Here is an 18,576-nt window from a genome sequence, read left to right as displayed (position 1 = left end):
GGACACTCGCTGGGGCGGGTTTGTCCTCGGTACACAGGCCCCCCGTGTTAGACTGGCCTAAGATAAACTTGAACTAGGGGCACGGATGTGGGTGACAGCCAAGGAGCAGTGCCCCGCTGAACAACAACCCTTCAGGACGGTGGTCCTGCAGCGGGGAAGCGGCTCTGCACCTCGCAAGGCCGGTGACTGTTCTCCCCTAACTCCCACAGCGCAGGTATACTGTTGCCCAAACAGCATACCGAAATAACAAACATTAAAAAGAAACTGAAGAAAACTCTCTGGAGGTCAGAGATGTGCTTCCTCTCCTGAGGGCACTTTTTTTCTAAACTGCCTGTGGGAGGGGGCATAGAGGAGAGGAGCCAGCACACCCAGTGAAGAAAATTTCAAGTGTACTGGCTCCTTTGGACCCTGTCTATACCCCATCGTACTAGATTCCCCAATATATCTTATGGATGCTAGAGAAATAACTGGCTTTATATTAAAAACGGTCTTCTCAAAAATCACTTTAAACTATTGTGCTCAGTAATAATTTTAGGCTGCAGATGCATTGGCTTATCTATAATGGGTGCAGTGTGTGCGAGGCGCACGGGCCCTCAGGGTCCAGGGGGCCCACCCCGCACCCATTTGTTTAATACTTACCTCTCTGGAGTCCCCCGTCGGAGCCATCCCTTCTCAGCAGTATAATAGAGTTTGAACACTAGGGGGAACAAACTATTGCGTCTGCCGAAAACTCCGGAAAGATGGCACGGCAGCCATTTTTCCAGAGTTTTGCGCATTAGCAAAATCTTCGAGGAAATGGCTGCCGTGCCGTGATCCCGGAGGTTTGCGCATGCGCAATAGAGTCTATTCTCAGACTCTATTGCCACTGCGGAGAAGGATGGCACCGCCGGGGGACTCCGGAGAGGTAAGTATTAAAACACCTGTGCATCAGTCAGAGAGGAGGGGGCCCCTGAAGCAGAAGGCTGCACACGGGCCTCCTCCTCTCTTAAAACGCCCCTGTGCAGATGTCATGTGTCCGCCATGATTTCATGTCATGTTATATACAAGGTAATAGGACATATTCAAACTTACTGATATATGCTTTAACCCAAGTGATCTTTCTATGTTCCTGAGAAATAAATTTACTTACCCAATGTCCCTACTGTACTACCACCGCTAACCACTGGATTGCCTTGCAGTAACTTGCCTTGCAGTAACACTGATGGTCAAGACAAAATACCCATCAACCCATAGACACAGGTCTATTCAAACGTAAAAAATTCCACACAGTACCTTTCATAACTACTGTACTGAAAACGGACAACCGAGAGGTGTTTGGGAAATGGACAGAGAAAACATGGTCTTGACCAGGATGTCTACGGATTGGATTAGTGCACATTGCTTCTTATGTGGAAGAACCTGGCACTAAGCTTTTCTACTAAGCAAGATAAACTTCACACTGAACACGCCTCGTGCACAAGAACAAAATATCAACATATTATTACATACTGCAGAAGTCACACCGCATAAAAAAAAAACCCAAACCATTACTGGTTAGTAACCATACACTCAAGTTTTAATTGCAGCTTTATCTTTACACATGCTTCTTTTGGCAATTCAACCAGTTCCAAACAATAGACATACCTATGGTTCAAGGCCAATTAGTCAACCACTACCTCTCATAGCCCACCCAAACCCCCTCCTCTTACAGGTCCTGGTGCCCACCTACACAGGGGATGATGGGAAACACATTACTAAACTTTCTTCCCATTGTCTGCCTCTTCAGGAGACCGTGTCCTTCTACTACAAAAGAAACGGAGGTAAAGACACTTAACTAAAGTGTATCGCCATAAAACCTAAACAGGAATAAAAATAGCATTATTTTAAAATATGGTGAAAAGCCACCATTTTTGCACCACTTTTGGAGACCGTCCACGTATGCCAACACCGGTTGCCAACACTCTATGGGGGTCATTCCGAGTTGATCATAGCACAGCTACGATCAGGCACAAACACAAGCGGGGGGACGCCCAGCACAGGGCTAGTCCGCCCCGCATGTCAGTGCCTCCCCCCCCCCCCCCCCCCCTGCAGAAATGCAAAAGCATTGCACAGCGGTGATGCTTTTGCATTTCAGGAGTTACATACGGCCAGCGCAGCTCCAGCGGCTGGCTGGGAGAACCTCTTCGCTGCCCGGGGTCGTAGCGGCTGCGTGTGACGTCACGCAGCTGCCACACACACACACACCCCCACATTGGCCTGACCGCGCCCCCTAAGCGGCGGCTTAACGCCGCTGTCCAGCCCCCTCCCACCCAGCGACCGCCTCGATCGCTACAGTACAACGGCCTTTGGCCGTCCAGCATGCGCAATAAACTGCAGCAAGCGAGCAGGTCGGAATGACCTCCTATATGCATCCGATACAATTATGGGCGATGTGCTGCAGAATATTGCCGCAATGTTTAGCAACGGCCATATATGCCCACTACAATATACAAACAGCAGCACTAGCTTTCCTGCGCACCTCTAATCACCTTATCTATACCCCATGGTACTACACTCCAGCGTCCCCTATGGAAGATAGAGAAAATAGCAGCTGCAATGTCCCATTATGGAACTGCGCATTATGGCCACCCGATTTCATTGAATTGCCTCCCGGAGAGTTACAGATTCAGCAGGTTCAGCATCATTAATATATGGGCAATAAATTGGCTCAACATACTGTAACAGACTGTACATTAGATGGGTTAGATAACAACAGGTAGTAATGAGCCACCTGCTGTGAAACTCTATCCTAGCAACACCTTGCATATGGAGTGTCTAGAGACACCTGGCTGATAATGGGCCGAGTCTGCCACAAAGGCTAAATGTTGGAGTTGGTTTTAAATTGCCATAAAACAAAGTCATACACCACTTAAAACAAACTGATGCGTAACAGCAACACATGAAGTTTCAAACGTACAAAACAATAAAAGAAGAACAGGCAGAGTCACTCACCCCACCCTCTTAAGATTCCAGAGTTGCGGTGTACAATGTAGGAAGGAAAATTAGAAATGTAGTTTACTTCCTGTCCCTCTTATAGGAGCCACACTTATAGTAGCACTTAGAAATGTTACTGCAATTTCAGAATACTGTATGTAGACAATTTATAAAACAAGGTTTATGAGCGGTATATACAATACATCCAATCTTAAATGATCATGTGTTATTTGAATTGATATAAACATTTTGTCTCACCCTATGAGCGGCCTGTAACTCCTCTGCCATGGCCTGGAACTTCTCCAGATGGACAGAGGCAAGATCCTGACGAAGGCGCTGTAATTCCTGCTCTTGTAGCTGTATCCACTGCATCCTTGCTTTTTCCAGCCGATCCTGGATTTCATTATCCTTCTCTTGCAAGCGGTCAGCCAAACACATCTCCAGCTCTTCCACAGCGACTGCATGCTCATCTCGGATTTTTTGTATCTCCGTAAGGTAAGACGACTCCAAGGTGTCCAGCTTTAGCAAGTGTGAGGCCTCGAGACTTTGAACAAGGCCTTCGTACTCCAGGTCACGGACGTGGAGCTCCTCTTGGCACTTCTGCAGCAAATCTGATAACAGCGTGTACAGATCCTTCTCCTGGTACTTCTGCAAGTCAGATACACGGAAGAGAAAATCTCCCTCAGAATGGTGATACAGTTCAGAGAAGTGTCCTCTCAACTCCTCATCGTTGTCTTGATGCAGTACTTCTGATTCCTGACTGCGCTTCCTTTCTGACACGTAGGAGCCGAGATTAAGCTCCTGAAACGGATTACTGTCCCCTGACTCTACAGAGACTATTCTCGTTAGCTGTTCTCCCAAGAGATTACTCTGTAGGTTTGCATTTTCCACAAGTAATTCAGTAGACCTGCAGAGAAAGAGATGAAGATGACCAAACTATTCTATAATGAAGCAATATAAGTTATGGCAAGAAAAAAATGAAAAAAAGTTCTCTAATATCTAACAGATACTTTGGGGCAGATGTACGAAGCTTTAGATAGAGAAAGTAGAGATGGATAAACTACCAACCAATCAGCTCCTGTTATTTTTCAAACATAACCTGTAACATGGCAGTTAGGAGCCGATTGGCTGTTACTTTCTCTCTCTTCAAGGCTTAGTACATGCCCCAATTTATGCCTTTATTGAAAAGGAAGGGGGGAGCACGAGTCGACAAACAGTATCATCACTAGGTTTCTTTAGATGACGACAAATGAAGTCTTTCTATGCGCAAGTATGCCATGGGCATTATAACATTGGCAGTGCCCAGTCTCCAACTTAAGATAAAAAAATGATAAGCAAACATGGGGGTCGATTCTATTCGGCAACTTAAGAATAGCGCCGGGAATTAGCTCCCGACGCTATTCAATTCAGCTCCAGTTAAGTCGGCGATGTCCCGTTCTCGCCGACTTAACAGGTAGTTTTGTCGGGAGAACGGGCATTCTCCGACTTAACTACCCGCGGCGATGCTGATTCCCGACAGAATCAGCCTCGCGCCGGCCGCGAGGCAGCACTTTTGTCGGGTTTCTTCTCTCATCCCCCGGGGATGAGAGAAGAATTCCCGACAATTGCGGGTCACTAGCAGCTGAATTGAATAGCGTCGGGAGCTAATTCCCGGCGCTATTCTTAAGTTGCCAAATAGAATCGACCCCAAAGTGTCTTCTGGAAGTCATAACACTGTTGACAAATGTTTACTACTACATCTAAAACGATAATACAAAGGACATATTGTAATATAAACAGATGTAGTGTTCCCCATAGGCTGTTTTAGCGGGGAGCTGCGCCATGCCAGATTTTAAAGTGGCAAAATGTGCTCTGCCCTAATCATGACGCCCTACTAAAAACAGACCGCCTGGTACCGATCGCTGACACGTGAATAGAACTATTTACACTGAAGGGAGAGCTGGGGAAGACCAGCACCTCGGTAATTGCTGGACACGCCACAAAGAGTGATGATTTCAGGAGCCCTGCTTGCATGTCAGTGCCGTTCTCACATTTGAGGGGGAACACTAAGATGAGATGACAGTACAACCTACCATTATGTCAGCATATAATATTGAATGTATGTTGTCTAGTCAATTTTATATATATAAAAAAAAAAAAAAAAGTGACCACTGTATAGGAAATACAAAGAAGTATGACATTGCACTACAAAACCCAGGTAAGGGCAAGGCTTCATGTACCCCACTGCAGAGGTGTCCTCATACACTACTACAGCAGTCGCACCAAATAGACCTTTCTAGGGGCATCAGGTTCTGTATGACTGGCTTGCACAGAACGTAAATTGTCGCTGGAATATGCGTCTTCGTCACAATACAATGCAACAAAACCACTTCACTGCACTGATTAATTCCGTATGCAACACTTGTATATTTGTGTGCAGAGGACTCTGTATACAAAGCGTTACGATGCAGCGGCTTATATTCACTCTAAGTTCCGCTGTGGTTAGTCTGAAGCTATACGTATTTAAAACGATTATTTGTACGGTTCAAGTCGATGCCCGGCGTCTCTGGTACAGTGCGGGACTGTACCAGATTTGCACTACAATTAAGAGGCAAATATACAGGAAACAAACTGTTACGCCACTCAGTGCAGCACATTGGCGCAGGAAGTCTAACGCCGCATTGAGGCTACATCTGTATATGTAAAGACCAGTTACTGTGTCATCCAACTTGTTGGGTAACCATAGCAAATGCAATACAATTTTCCACTATGATTTAGCCATTTCCAATATAGTGCAAGAACACATTTTGCAAGCAGAGCCTGTAATTTTAACCTCAAACTCCATCTATAAATCTAATAATTATTTATAATCATAGAAACCGTTTCAGTTTGAACATTTATGACACGATGGGCCCGAGTTATACGGTATTGATCAGTCGCAGGACCGTGGAAGTGCAATACCATACAACCAATATGCTAATGCAGCAGGAGATGCCTGTAGCAAAAAGACAGCTCCTGCCAGAATCCACAATCTTCGGATCACCATTGTGACCACTGGTCGCATCCAATGGCAATCTGAGTACGCCTCAGCTTACTGAAAATAACTGGCGAAACTGCCCAGCTGGGAGTCAGGGTGCATACAAACTGGGCGTATGCACAGCGATGATCATGGACATCGCTGGCAGGAAAATAGCTCAGTGCATGCACTTTAAACAGCAGGAGACTGTGGAAAGTGCTTCACTCGGCTGTTCAAACAGCCTGACGAGCGGCGGCGGCTAGCGATGATGCAAAAGCGCGCATCAACGCTCACCGCTAACCCATACACACAGGACGAGTTTGAGCTCAAAACACCAAAAGTTAGCTACTGGTCTTGGCACACCTAAATTTGAAGCTGTTGTAATGGTCAGAGAAATGTTTCCCTAATAGCCTAGAGCAGCGTTTTTCAACCCCTGTGCGTGCCGCGGGCGGTTCTCAAATGTGCGACCAGAGATGCCCATCGTCACCTCACTTTAAAATTTCATGCTCGGGCAGCGCTGGGCTCTCCTGAGTTGCCCCGACGCAGCCCAGATTGTGACCTGTGGAGACGCAGCGTGACTTCATAGGTCATGCACGCCACGTCTCCTTCCCCTCCATCTGCCCTGTGTTGCTTCCTGCTCCTCGCTGCTGCTCCCTGCTCCATGGCAGACACTCGCACTGCCGGCGTTGGAAAAGCTCCTTTCACAGCTGCTGTAGGGGTCAGTTTTTTTATTTATTTTATTACATATGGGGACAATATTTGTAATTGCTGTGGGGGCCAATATGTGTCATGAGTGTGGGGGCCAATATGTGTCATGAGTGTGGGGGCCAATATGTGTCATGAGTGTGGGGGCCAATATGTGTCATGAGTGTGGGGGCCAATGTGTGTCATGAGTGTGGGGGCCAATGTGTGTCATGAGTGTGGGGGCCAATATGTGTCATGAGTGTGGGGGCCAATATGTGTCATGAGTGTGGGGGCCAATATGTGTCATGAGTGTGGGGGCCAATATGTGTCATTAGTGTGGGGGCCAATATGTGTCATTAGTGTGGGGGCCAGTGCATTTGTTTTATTAATGTGGGGGCACAATGTGTAATTACTGTGGAAACAGTGTGTTTAAATGCTGTGGGGGAAAATGTGTTTTATTACATAGGGGGGCCAGTGTATTTGTTTTATTACTTCGGGGGCCAGTGCATTTAATATATGTTGATATTTGTTATTGTTATTATATATTTCCGATGTTGTGCTTCTGTATATTGAAATCTTGTTTAGTGTGCCACGAGTTTAAAAATGTTTAAAATCACTGGCCTAGAGACTGTTATAGCGTGTACACACGGTGAGATCCTTGCTATGTCCGATTTTCACTTGCGATTTCCCTTGAACTCCCCGGAGCCCAGCACCACCGATTTTGACTAACTTTTCTTGAGATATGGACTATGTGTGCTTACGATTTTGGCTTATGTGAGATGTAATTGACATGTGAGATGAACTAGATAGTACACCGATCTAGCAAGGATTGACTTGCCTGTACAGTCTATCTTTTCTTGCGATACCGACCTGGCGGGACCGCGCATCGGGATCGCAAGTGGCATAACACCTTGCGATTAGCACTAACTTTTCTTGCGATTTTGATTAAAAAAAATAATCTCCCAGTGTGTACACACCATTAGTCAAGTGACGTCACTTTTGCAGCACAGTTTGTCTAGACCTTAAGTTAGTACTTGAGGAGCGCAGTCAGATTGAAAAGAGCCAGGAAGACTGTCCTGATTTCTAGGACATTAAATATGAATACAAAAATGACATCACTGGGAACAACTGTGAAGAAATCAAGACACAAACCACAAAAACAAGCAACCACGCCTAAACCCTGGAAACCGATGCCAACAGTGATAACTCCTAGACAAAGCAGAGGAATGACTGAGGGCAGCATACTTACTGAATGCTCAGAGACTACAAGCTTTCAGACTTCTTAGGCATCAGGTGCAAACTGTAATACTTAGATCCTAGATACATTCTATCCATTACCATGGTTTCTGCAACAGCAAAAAAGCAAGCACCTGGACAAAACCATGTTGCACTACAGGTGGGGCAGATGTAACATATGCAGAGAGAGTTGGATTTGGATGGGGTGTGTTCAAACTGAAATCTAAAATTGCAGTGCAAAAATAAAGCAGCCAGTATTTACCCTGCACAGAAACAATACAACCCACCCAAATCTAACTCTCTCTGCACAGGTTACATGTGCCCCACCTGCAGTGCAACAAGATATTGCCCAATTGCTTGCATTTTACTTACTAACATGAATCAGGCCCTATGTCTCAACCAAGATGCCTTATTATCGACGTCTAGCTGATCCCTCCCTAATTCTTAACCTCTCACAATACCAGGAGGAATGAAACCTGAAGCACTGGACCTTTATTGACCTGCTCCACTTGCCATGACTGGCATACAAAGCTGCATTACCCAGGTACATTAAAGCTTTCCGAGAGTGTTCAACAAAGTAACTAACTTAATGGACTGAAAGCCCTCATTAGAGCTATATCACTTATTTGTACACCACGATAAACAGCCATGTGAAAGCTATAATAGGACAAATGGAGGCCCCAGTCTGAATAACAATGGACTTAAAGGGGGGGGGGGAATTCAATGGTTTGAGAAATCAGTTGGGTGTCTGGAAAAAACAGACACCCAAATGACTTTTCAAACAATTGAATACCCCCTAAAGAGTCCGTCTACTCTCAAATCTGTGCCATCTCTAAGGGGCACAGCACTAAGGATCGGAATGGCGGTGGAACTGAACAATTTCCAAATAGCGGTATCCAGAGTGGACTCCCACTGTGTCCTCTCCTCACTAGAAAGAAGATAACCAGAGAAGAAACCTGACATTTCACCTTATGCTTTTTCGAATGTCAGTTTCCGAGACATCCAGCCCAAACTAAGGCATCTGAGCTCTACTGAGACAAGACTTCATCCACTTATTGCACTGAAACCTCCAAGTGCAGATGAGGCACCATTCACCCTCGTTTGGGGATTATGACTCATGCCAACCATGAAGCACCAGCGGACACTTACACTTGTGCGAAACAGCTAGGACATTCAAAATTTTGTGGACCCTGACCACCCCATGCACAGAGACAGCAACACCTCAGGCCCAATCCTGCTCCCCATGAGCTGCTGCCACGGAAGCTGAAGTTTCCCAACTAAGCAAACCGGGGAAACTAGAGACTGACCAAGAAGTCTCCCTGAAGAAACTGTGGGAATGGGACCCTCAAATAACAGCCCAGAAGTTACACTTCAAATAAACAGGCTGGATCTTACTTCCGATGCATTAGTCCAAGGTGGCACCTGAACCCCTTCTGCAGTCCCTCCATTGTGTGGTGGTGTATTGGTTGCCAGAACGGTGACGCTATAATGCAGTCTTGGGCAGTGACCATTTTCACCTCAGGAGTGCAGGCGATAAGAGGTGCCTCTATGGTACCTCTAAACAAACCTTTTAGGAGCTGTGCAGGGACGACGGTAAAAATGGTCTGAAAACTGCAGCAATCCGGTGATGGAAAGGAAAATAAATAAATCTAATGCTCTGTCTGCAGCACAGAAGGAATCCCCACACATCAGGACACCATTGTCTATAACATTGTCCACTGTACATCCCAGGGAAAAAATTACAACCATTTACCTATTCTCCCCTCTCCTCAGAGTGTGGCCTTTTCCTGACTCCAGCCTTTTGGTAATTTCCTCCAACTTGCTGACCAATGTTTCTCTAAGGGTGGCCAGGTCCTTAGCATGCGGATTCTGTACGCGTCCATCACTCTGATGCTCCATACCATCTTCAACGTGCACTGCAGACTCCCTTCCACACACACGCACACATGAAGAGTTGTGATGTGGATCTGTCTGACACATTTTAACACTCTGGTGGGAAAAAAAAAAACATTTATTTTTAAAATCATAACCGAGGATAAAAACATTAAGAACACATACAAATGATTTATATACATACACACTTAAAATCTGTACTATATAAAAGCAAGCGCGTAGGGACCAGCACACTCCTGTAGGCGTCCAAATCAGGATTACGGTTGCAAAATCAATATTAAGACACAATAAAATAAAAAAAAGTTAGGAAAAAAAATAAAAAAAAAATCTTCATACCAACTCAGAAGGCACTAAATAATAATCTGAAAGTCCAGTGGCAACAGGAGGGCTAAGAGGCTTACTGCCCGAGCCTCCCCTCTAACCTACGGTCTAGCACTGTCCCCCAGATAGGATGTAAGAGGAAGTTACTGTATGTTACTCCACAGTATATTTTTATACCTACTTTTCTCTAAACCTATTGGTGATAATAGGTACGGAGGTATTGGTAGGAGCAGGGTAATTTTATTTAAAAAAAAAAAAAAAAAAAACCACAAACTGAGCTCCTGCCCTTTTATACCCCCAAGTCATTAGGACTCCAGTTATTTTAGTAACTAAACCCGCTTTTTTCGGCTCAAGCCATCAAATACCAACCACAGGTCATTTTTTGTGGATGTCTCTAATCATGCATAGGTAACGTATTTTACAGTGTCACTAATTATTCCAGCTGCTTTCAGGCAGAAAATCTCAAAAATAGGATTTTAATCTTTTCTCGTAGTCTATAAGGGATATTGGGGAGACTTAGTACGATGGGGGTACAGACGGGGTCCAAAGGAGCCGATGCACTTTACATTTCTTCAACTGGGTGTGCTGGCTCCTCCCCTCTATGCTCCCTCCCACAGGCAGTTATAGATAAAACAGTGCCCAAAGGAGAAAGGACATATATGAGAGAAGGCACACAACGAGTGGTGAGATTTATACACCAGCACATCACTAACATAAAACAACCAGCAACGGCTGTTAGCAACAAAAGCAACAGCTGAACAGGTAACCATATAAAAGAGAACCTGCAGAAAAGTCAACGCACTGAGACAGGCGTCCAATATCCCTTATGGATTACGAGAAAAGGATTTACCGGTAGGTAATTAAAATCCTATTTTCTCTAGCATCCATAAGGGATATTGGGGAGACTTCGTACAATGGGGACGTCCAAAAGCTTTAAGAACGGACGGAACGTGTGGAGACTGCTGCAGCACCGCCTGCCCAAACTGAGTATCCTCTTTGGCCAGGGTATCAAACTTGTAGAACTTCACAGAAGTGTTCTTCCCCGACCAGGTAGCAGCTCTGCATAGTTGCAAGGCCGAGACTCCACGGGCAGCCGCCCAGGAAGAGACCACCGATTTTGTAGAGTGGGCCTTCAGAGATTTAGGAATAGGCAAGGCTGCCGACACATAGGCCTGTTGGATAGTAAGCCTAAACCAACGAGCAATTGACTGCTTTGAAGCAGGACAACAGTTTTTCTGCGCATCATAGAGCGCAAACAAGGTATCAGTCTATCTGATGCGAGCCGTTCGCTTGACATAGATCTTCAAAGCTCGCACAGCATCCAATGCCTCCGGAGGAGTAGAAGTGCCAGAACTGGATGGAACCACGATAGGTTGATTCAAGTGGAACAGAGACAACCCTCAGCAGGAACTGTTGTCAAGTCCTGAGTTCCGATCTGTTCTCATAAAAGACCAAGTAAGGGCTTTTACACGATAAAGCGCCTAACTCTGAGACACACCTAGCAGAAGCCAGGGCCAGTAACATTACGGTCTTCCACGTGAGCTACTTGTCTGCTACCATTGTCATAGGTTCAAACCAGGAGTACTGTCGAAATTCCAACACGATATTAAAATCCTAGGGTGCCGTGGGCGGCACAAAAGGAGGTTGAATGTGAAGTACACCTTGCGAGAAGGTCTGAACTTCTGGCAAGACTAGTAATTTCTTCTGGAAGAAAATTTAAGAGGGCTGAGATCTGGACCTTAATGGAACCCAGACATAAGCTCTTATCCACACCAGCCTGCAGGAAACGTCCCAACTGGAACTCCGCAGAAGGATACGTGCGTTCCTCGCACCAAGAGACATATCTTCTCCAGATATGATGATAGTGTTTTGACGTCACAGGTTTCCTGGCCTGAACCATGGTAGCAATAACCTTCTTGCAAAGGCCCATGTAAGCTAGGATGTTCCGCTCAACTTCCATGCCGTCAAACGAAGCCGCCGTAAGTCTGTGTAGACGAACGGCCCTTGTTGAAGAAGATCTCAGTGGCAGAGTCCAAGGGCCTTCTACAGACATGTCCTGAATATCCGCCTACCACACCCTCCGAGGCCAATCCAGGGCAATCAGAATTGCTAGGACTGACTTCTGATTCGCTTGAGCACCCTTGGGAACAATGGAATCGGAGGAAACAGGGAGACCAGACGGTAAGGCCAAGGCGACGTCAGTGCACCCACTGCCCTCGCCTGAGGATCACTGGATCGTGAGCAATACCAAGGAAGCTTCCTGTTGAGTTGAGAAGCCATCAAGTCTCTCTGTGGGCAGCCCCACCGGTCGATGATCTGCTGAAACACCTGATGGTGAAGCCCCCACTCTCCCGGGTGGAGATCGTGACGACTGAGGAAGTCCACTTCCCAGTTGTCCACTCCCGGAATGAAGATTGCCGACATTGCTCTTGCATTTCTTTCTGCCCAGGGGAGAATTTTTGACACCTCTCGCATACAGGCCCTTCTTTTTATCCTTCCTTGCCGATTGATGTACGCCACTGCTGTGGCGTTGTCTGACTGTACCTGGATCGCGTGATCCCTGAGTAGATGAGAGGCCTGAAGCAGAGCATTGTAGATTGCCCGAAGTTCCAATTGTTGATCAGAAGGAAGGGCTTCGTGGGCTGACCCCCTTGGCTGACAGCTCCCCATCCTTCCAGACTCGCATCTGTCGTGAGGATCCAACCTGAATCGCAAAACTCCGGCCTTCCAGGAGATTGGAAGACTGCAGCTACAACAGGAGGGAAATCCTGGCCTGAGGTGACAGCAGTATCATCTGGTGTATCTGAAGATGTGAACATCTTCCTCAACAATCTTATGCAAAGATGAATGGATATTCGAGCAGGTCAGAGAACCATGCGGGCCATCTCCTGAAGTGCTCTCTGGGAGGAACACCTTCTGGGCCACAGTATCCAGTAACATCCCCAGGAACAGGAGACGATGAGTTGGCTCCAGGTGGGACTTCTGTAAATTGAGAATCCATCCACTGTGTGACATAAGTTGGATAGTGCGGTCGATATGGAGCAATAAAAGCTCCCTGGATCTTGCTTTTATCAGGAGATCGTCCAGGTAAGGGACAACATTTACCCCCTGGACCTGGAGCTAGAACATCATCTCCGCCATTACCTTCGTGAACACCCTCGGAGCTGTGGACAGGTCTAAGGATAGCGCCTGGAACTGGTAGTAATCCTCCAGTAGGGCAAACCTCAGATAAGTCTGATGTGTCCAAATCGGAATATGAAGATAGGCATCCTTGATATCCAGGGAGACCATGAATTCTTGTTCTTTTAGGCCCGCAATCACTGCTCTCAAGGATTCCATTTTGAACTTGAAAACCTTTACGTAAAGATTCAAGGACTTTAGATTCAAAATGGGCCTTACCGGCTTCGGTACCACAAACAGGTTGGAGTAATAACCCTTTCCTCGTTGTTGTATTGGTACTGGAACAATGAGGTGAGACTGGACCAACTTTTGGATGGCCTGTTGCAGCGTAACTTGCATATCCTCCAAAAGCTGGTAAGCTTGATTTGAAAAATCGTTGGGGATGAGCACCATGGAACTCCAGCTTGTAGCCCTGAGAAATGAGGTCCTTGACCCAGGTATCCCGGCAGGAACCCTCCCAAATGCGGCTGAAGCGACACAGTTGAGCTCCCACCTCGAGATCCCCTCGGTGTGCGTGGCCACCGTCATGCTGACGACTTAGTGGAAGCAGAACTGGTGCTCTGTTCCTGAGAACCAGTGGTCGCAAGTCTTCTTGTCTTACCTCTGGTGCCTCTAGCCGCATTGGAGGCACCTCTGGCCCTAGATTGAAATCTGTTAGACCGAAAGGACTGAACAGACAGCCCTGGGTAGGAACGTCTAGCCGACAGGGCCCCAGAGTTGAGAAATGTGGATTTCCCCGCAGTAACCTTGGAAATCCATGTATCCAACTCAACCCCGAAGAGCCATTCCCCAGTAAAGGGGAGATATTCCACACTGCGATTGGACTCTGCGTCCGCAATCCATTGACGCAACCACAAGGCCCTGCGTACCGACACTGCCATGGCAGAAGTCCTAGCATTAATATTACACATCTCCTTGAGCGAATCACACAGGACGCGTGCAGTGTCCTGAATGTGCTTCAGGAGAGTCACCGTAGTGATCAGAGGCATCTCCCCGGTGAGGCCCTCCTGAATTTGAGTAGCCCACGTATGAATGCCATGGGTCATCCAGCAACCCGTTATGAACGGCCTTTGTGATACACCTGCCTTGTAGATAGACTTAATAGTGTAGTCTCAATTTTTCTGTCCTCAGGGTTCTTTATGGTTAGACAGTCGAGAGACTGATACGTCAACCCCCGGGGGTTCTTCCCAGAATTTCCTACCTTCAGGAGCAAATGGGAAAGTGTGCAAACATCTTTTTGACACTTTGTATTTTTTGTCTGGATTTTTCCAGGGTAACTTAAACAGGTCATCTAACTCTGCAGAATCAGGGAAAGTGACATTAGGCTTGTTTTGTGTAAAGAAAAACGACTGCTGTGATGCATTGTCCTCTAGAGGGAGTTTTAACATGTCCCATATAGCCAGAATGAGGGGTTCAATACCCTGAGCAGAAGTGGAATCCCCACTAATGGGATCCAAGTCCTCCCCATCCTCCTGTATATCTTCATCTGAATCAGAGAGTAGAGCAGGTAAACCACGCTTTTGTGGACCTGAGTTAGGGAGGGGGGGGGGGCTGTGTAACATCTGCCCTGGCAGCTAAGTCTGCAACAGCTTGTTGTAGTAAATGAGTTTTTTTTAGCAACAGTGAGTTGTGATAACATATCAGACATTTTTAAGGGCCTCTAGCCAGGAGGGCTCCCCCAGCCCCCTCACTGAGTTGTGAAGATTGGCTGCATTGTTCACATGACATAGAATCAGATGATAAGGGAGAGAATCTGGTGTAGCATAAACAGCAGTTTGTATTTACCCATGTTCACAGTAAATCACAATGACATACACACAGACAGTAATACCAGTGACCCCCCCCCCCCCCCCTCCCCTCCCCTCTAACTCCAATGGTGCAGGTATGCTGTTGCCCAAACAGCATACCGAAAATAACAAAGATTTAAAGTAAACTGAGCAAAACTCTCTGGAGCTGCAGAGATTTGCATCCTCACCTGAGGGCACTTTTTTCTAAACTGCCTATGGGGAGGGCATAGAGGGGAGGAGCCAGCACGCCGTGCTGAAGACATTTAAAGTGTACCGGCTCCTTTGGACCACGTCTATACCCCATCATACTAAGTCTCCCCAATATCCCTTATGGATGCTAGAGAAATATGACCTGTTGGAAGAACTTGAGTAATGAGAATCACTGAACTAAACCCAAAAGGAACAGAAAATGGGAAATTGGGACAAAATGCCCTTCAACATACAATATACTAGAATATAATATAGGGGAATGAACCAGAGCATAAAAGGGTGTCCAGAGTTGAATTCCTGTGAGAAGAAAGCCTGTCATGGAGATACAGTATATATTTTACAGGTTAGGCTCCACTCTCTCCTTGGGCTTATCACAGCATAAGCTAAAACCTACTCAATGAACGGCTTCCCTGGATGGATCTAATATTGCCACCACCTGACCTCTTTCCAAGCACCATAGGCTCCGCTCATGTGTGTGCAAGCCCCTGTTACTGGCAGCAGACCAAAGCATAACATTCCTCTAACTCCAATGCGGGGAAAGAGGAGTGTAACACACTAATGCACTTCAAGTGCAGTCTAGTACAGGAACTGCTCAAGATTAGTGCTACTACCTCAAAGGCAGTGACCAGAGGTCTCGAGAAAAAGGTGGGGAGGGGGTATCAATAAGAGGTGCTTTCTTTCCCCTCTTCTTCACCCATAATGGGCCTGATTCATTGCCAGTGTCTGATGCAGTGGAGCAATTTTTTTCTGCACATGCATCTAAATCACGTTGCAAGGGAGTCAGAGTTGCAATAAATGCACAGGCAGACGCATGATGTCAGAATGTTGTTAATGTAGTGGGTGTTCCTGGGAAGCGACAGGGAGGTAGCTTAGTGGCAGCACGGAGATTTATGTACGTGCCACTGAAGTGATGGTCAATCCCCATATTGGAAGCCACATTTGGATGGTATTAGCGAACTTGCCTTAAGGATGGTGCAACCATCTAAAGAGGCACAAATCGGTAATTCAGCATCTACGGATGCTAAATGGCACGTCTAAGTCTTTGCACATTCGGACACACGGATGTACATCAGGGAATGGCTTTAGCATAAAGACGCAGATGGGCGACTGCCAGAAGATGCAGACACGGAGGCTCAACCCAAATGGGTGCCAAGGTGCCAGCCAGCTGCAGCTTTAGTAATGGAAAAATAAAAAGCAAATTAAAGCTGCTGCAGGCAAGACCATATTTATCAAATTAATATAGAAGTTGGAAAAAAAATGTCACCTTTATACCCCACAGTTTGTGTGCCACAACTACGGGTGAAATTTAATAGCCTGCAGGCTGTGCGGGACTTTGCTGCTTTAAAAATACGGGCAGACTCGCACAATCTTTTACACTGCAGACCCAACCTGTGTAAATGAGTGCTCCTTTAACAATACAAACAGATTCACACAAATTTACGCACAGCCAGCAACTTGCAGGTTATAAAAGTTCACCCCAGATGTATGGCAAAAAAAGTAACTAGAAAATGAGTTTTATGGTAAGAACTTACCTTTGTTAAAACTCTTTCTGCGAGGTACACTGGGCTCCACAAGGATAGACATAGGGGGTGTAGAGTAGGATCTTGATCCGAGGCACCAACAGGCTGAAAAGCTTTGACTGTTCCCAGAATGTATAGCGCCGCCTCCTCTATAACCCCGCCTCCCTGCACAGGAGCTCAGTTTTTAGTTAACCAGCCCAATGCAGTAGCAGGAAAAGAGACAACAACAGTTAGTAGCCACATACACCACACTCTCACGACAGGAGAAGTGTCAGCGGCTAATGCTATACCATCCCAAAGAAGCCAAGTGCGTCAGGGTGGGCGCCTTGTGGAGCCCAGTGTACCTCGCAGAAAGAGTTTTAACAAAGGTAAGTTCTTACCATAAAACTCATTTTCTGCTGCGAGGTACACTGGGCTCCACAAGGATAGACATAGGGGATGTCCTAAAGCAGTTCCTTATGGGAGGGGACGCACTGTAGCGGGCACAAGAACCCTGCGTCCAAAGGAAGCATCCCGGGAAGCGGCAGTATCAAAGGCATAGAACCTTATGAACGTGTTCAGATGACCACGTAGCCGCCTTGCACAATTGTTCAAGGGTCGCACCACGGCGGGCCGCCCAAGAAGGTCCCACAGACCGAGTAGAATGAGCCGTAATGTGAGCAGGAGCAGAGAGGCCAGCCCTCACATAAGCATGTGCAATCACCATTCTAATCCATTTGGCCAAAGTTTGCTTGTGAGCAGGCCAGCCCCATTTGTGAAATCCAAACAGCACAAAGAGAATCAGATTTCCTAATAGAAGCAGTTCTCTTCACATAGATACGGAGAGCCCGTACCACATCCAAAGACCTCTTTTTGGAAGACAGATCAGGAGAAACAAGTGCCGGAACCACAATCTCCTGGTTAAGGTGGAACCTTAGGTAAGTATCCGGGACGAGTCCTAAGAACCACCCGGTCACGGTGAAATATCAGATATGGGGAACTACAGGACAAGGCACCCAAATACGACACTCTTCTAGCTGAGGCAATAGCCAGCAGAAACACCACCTTAAGGGAAAGCCACTTAAGATCAGCTGAACCAAGAGGTTCAAACGGAGACTCTTGTAACGCCTCCAAAACCACCGACAAGTCCCAAGGAGCCACAGGCGGGACATAGGGAGGTTGGATACGCAACACACCCTGAGTAAAGGTATGCACATCAGGTAAGGTCGCAATTTTTCTCTGAAACCACACCGACAAGGCAGATATTTGAACCTTGAGGGAGGTCAGACGCAGGCCTAAGTCCAGGCCCTGCTGAAGAAAAGCCAACAACTTGGCTATACTAAACTTGGAAGAGTCATAATCATTAGATGCGCACCAAACAAAGTAAGAATGCCAGACCCTATAGTAAATCCGAGCAGAAGCCGGTTTCCGGGCCCGCAACATAGTTTGAATGACCGCCTCAGAAAACCCTTTAGCCCTCAAGACGGAAGCTTCAAGAGCCACGCCGTCAAAGACAGCCGGGCTAGGTCCTGGTAGACAAAGGGGCCCTGAACGAGGAGGTCTGGGCGTTGTGGAAGTAGAATTGGACGCTCTGATGATAGGCCTTGCAGGTCTGAGAACCAGTGCCGTCTGGGCCGCGCCGGAGCTATGAGAAGCAGAATTCCTCTTTCTTGCTTGAACTTCCGAATTACCCTAGGCAGGAGTGACACCGGAGGGAACACGTACGGCAGCCAAAACCTCCACGGCACCGCCAGCGCATCCACGAATGCTGCTTGAGGATCCCTTGTCCTTGCTCCGAAGACCGGAACCTTGTGATTGT

General features: G+C 46.8%; 1 protein-coding gene across 1 annotated transcript in view; it reads right to left on the bottom strand.

The window, feature by feature from the left end:
- PCNT (pericentrin) overlaps positions 1-18,576 on the bottom strand; it is a 474,261-nt gene that overhangs the window by 317,793 nt on the left and 137,892 nt on the right. The window contains exons 16-17 of the mRNA XM_063933256.1: positions 9,621-9,856; positions 3,211-3,859 (exon numbers count right to left, since the gene is read on the bottom strand). Coding sequence (XP_063789326.1) covers positions 3,211-3,859; positions 9,621-9,856 — 885 coding nt within the window. The remainder of the gene's footprint in view (positions 1-3,210; positions 3,860-9,620; positions 9,857-18,576) is intronic.

The sequence above is a fragment of the Pseudophryne corroboree genome, chromosome 7, assembly GCF_028390025.1.
Source record: "Pseudophryne corroboree isolate aPseCor3 chromosome 7, aPseCor3.hap2, whole genome shotgun sequence".
Taxonomy (NCBI): Eukaryota; Metazoa; Chordata; class Amphibia; order Anura; family Myobatrachidae; genus Pseudophryne; species Pseudophryne corroboree.
This window is presented reverse-complemented; position numbering and strand designations above follow the sequence as displayed.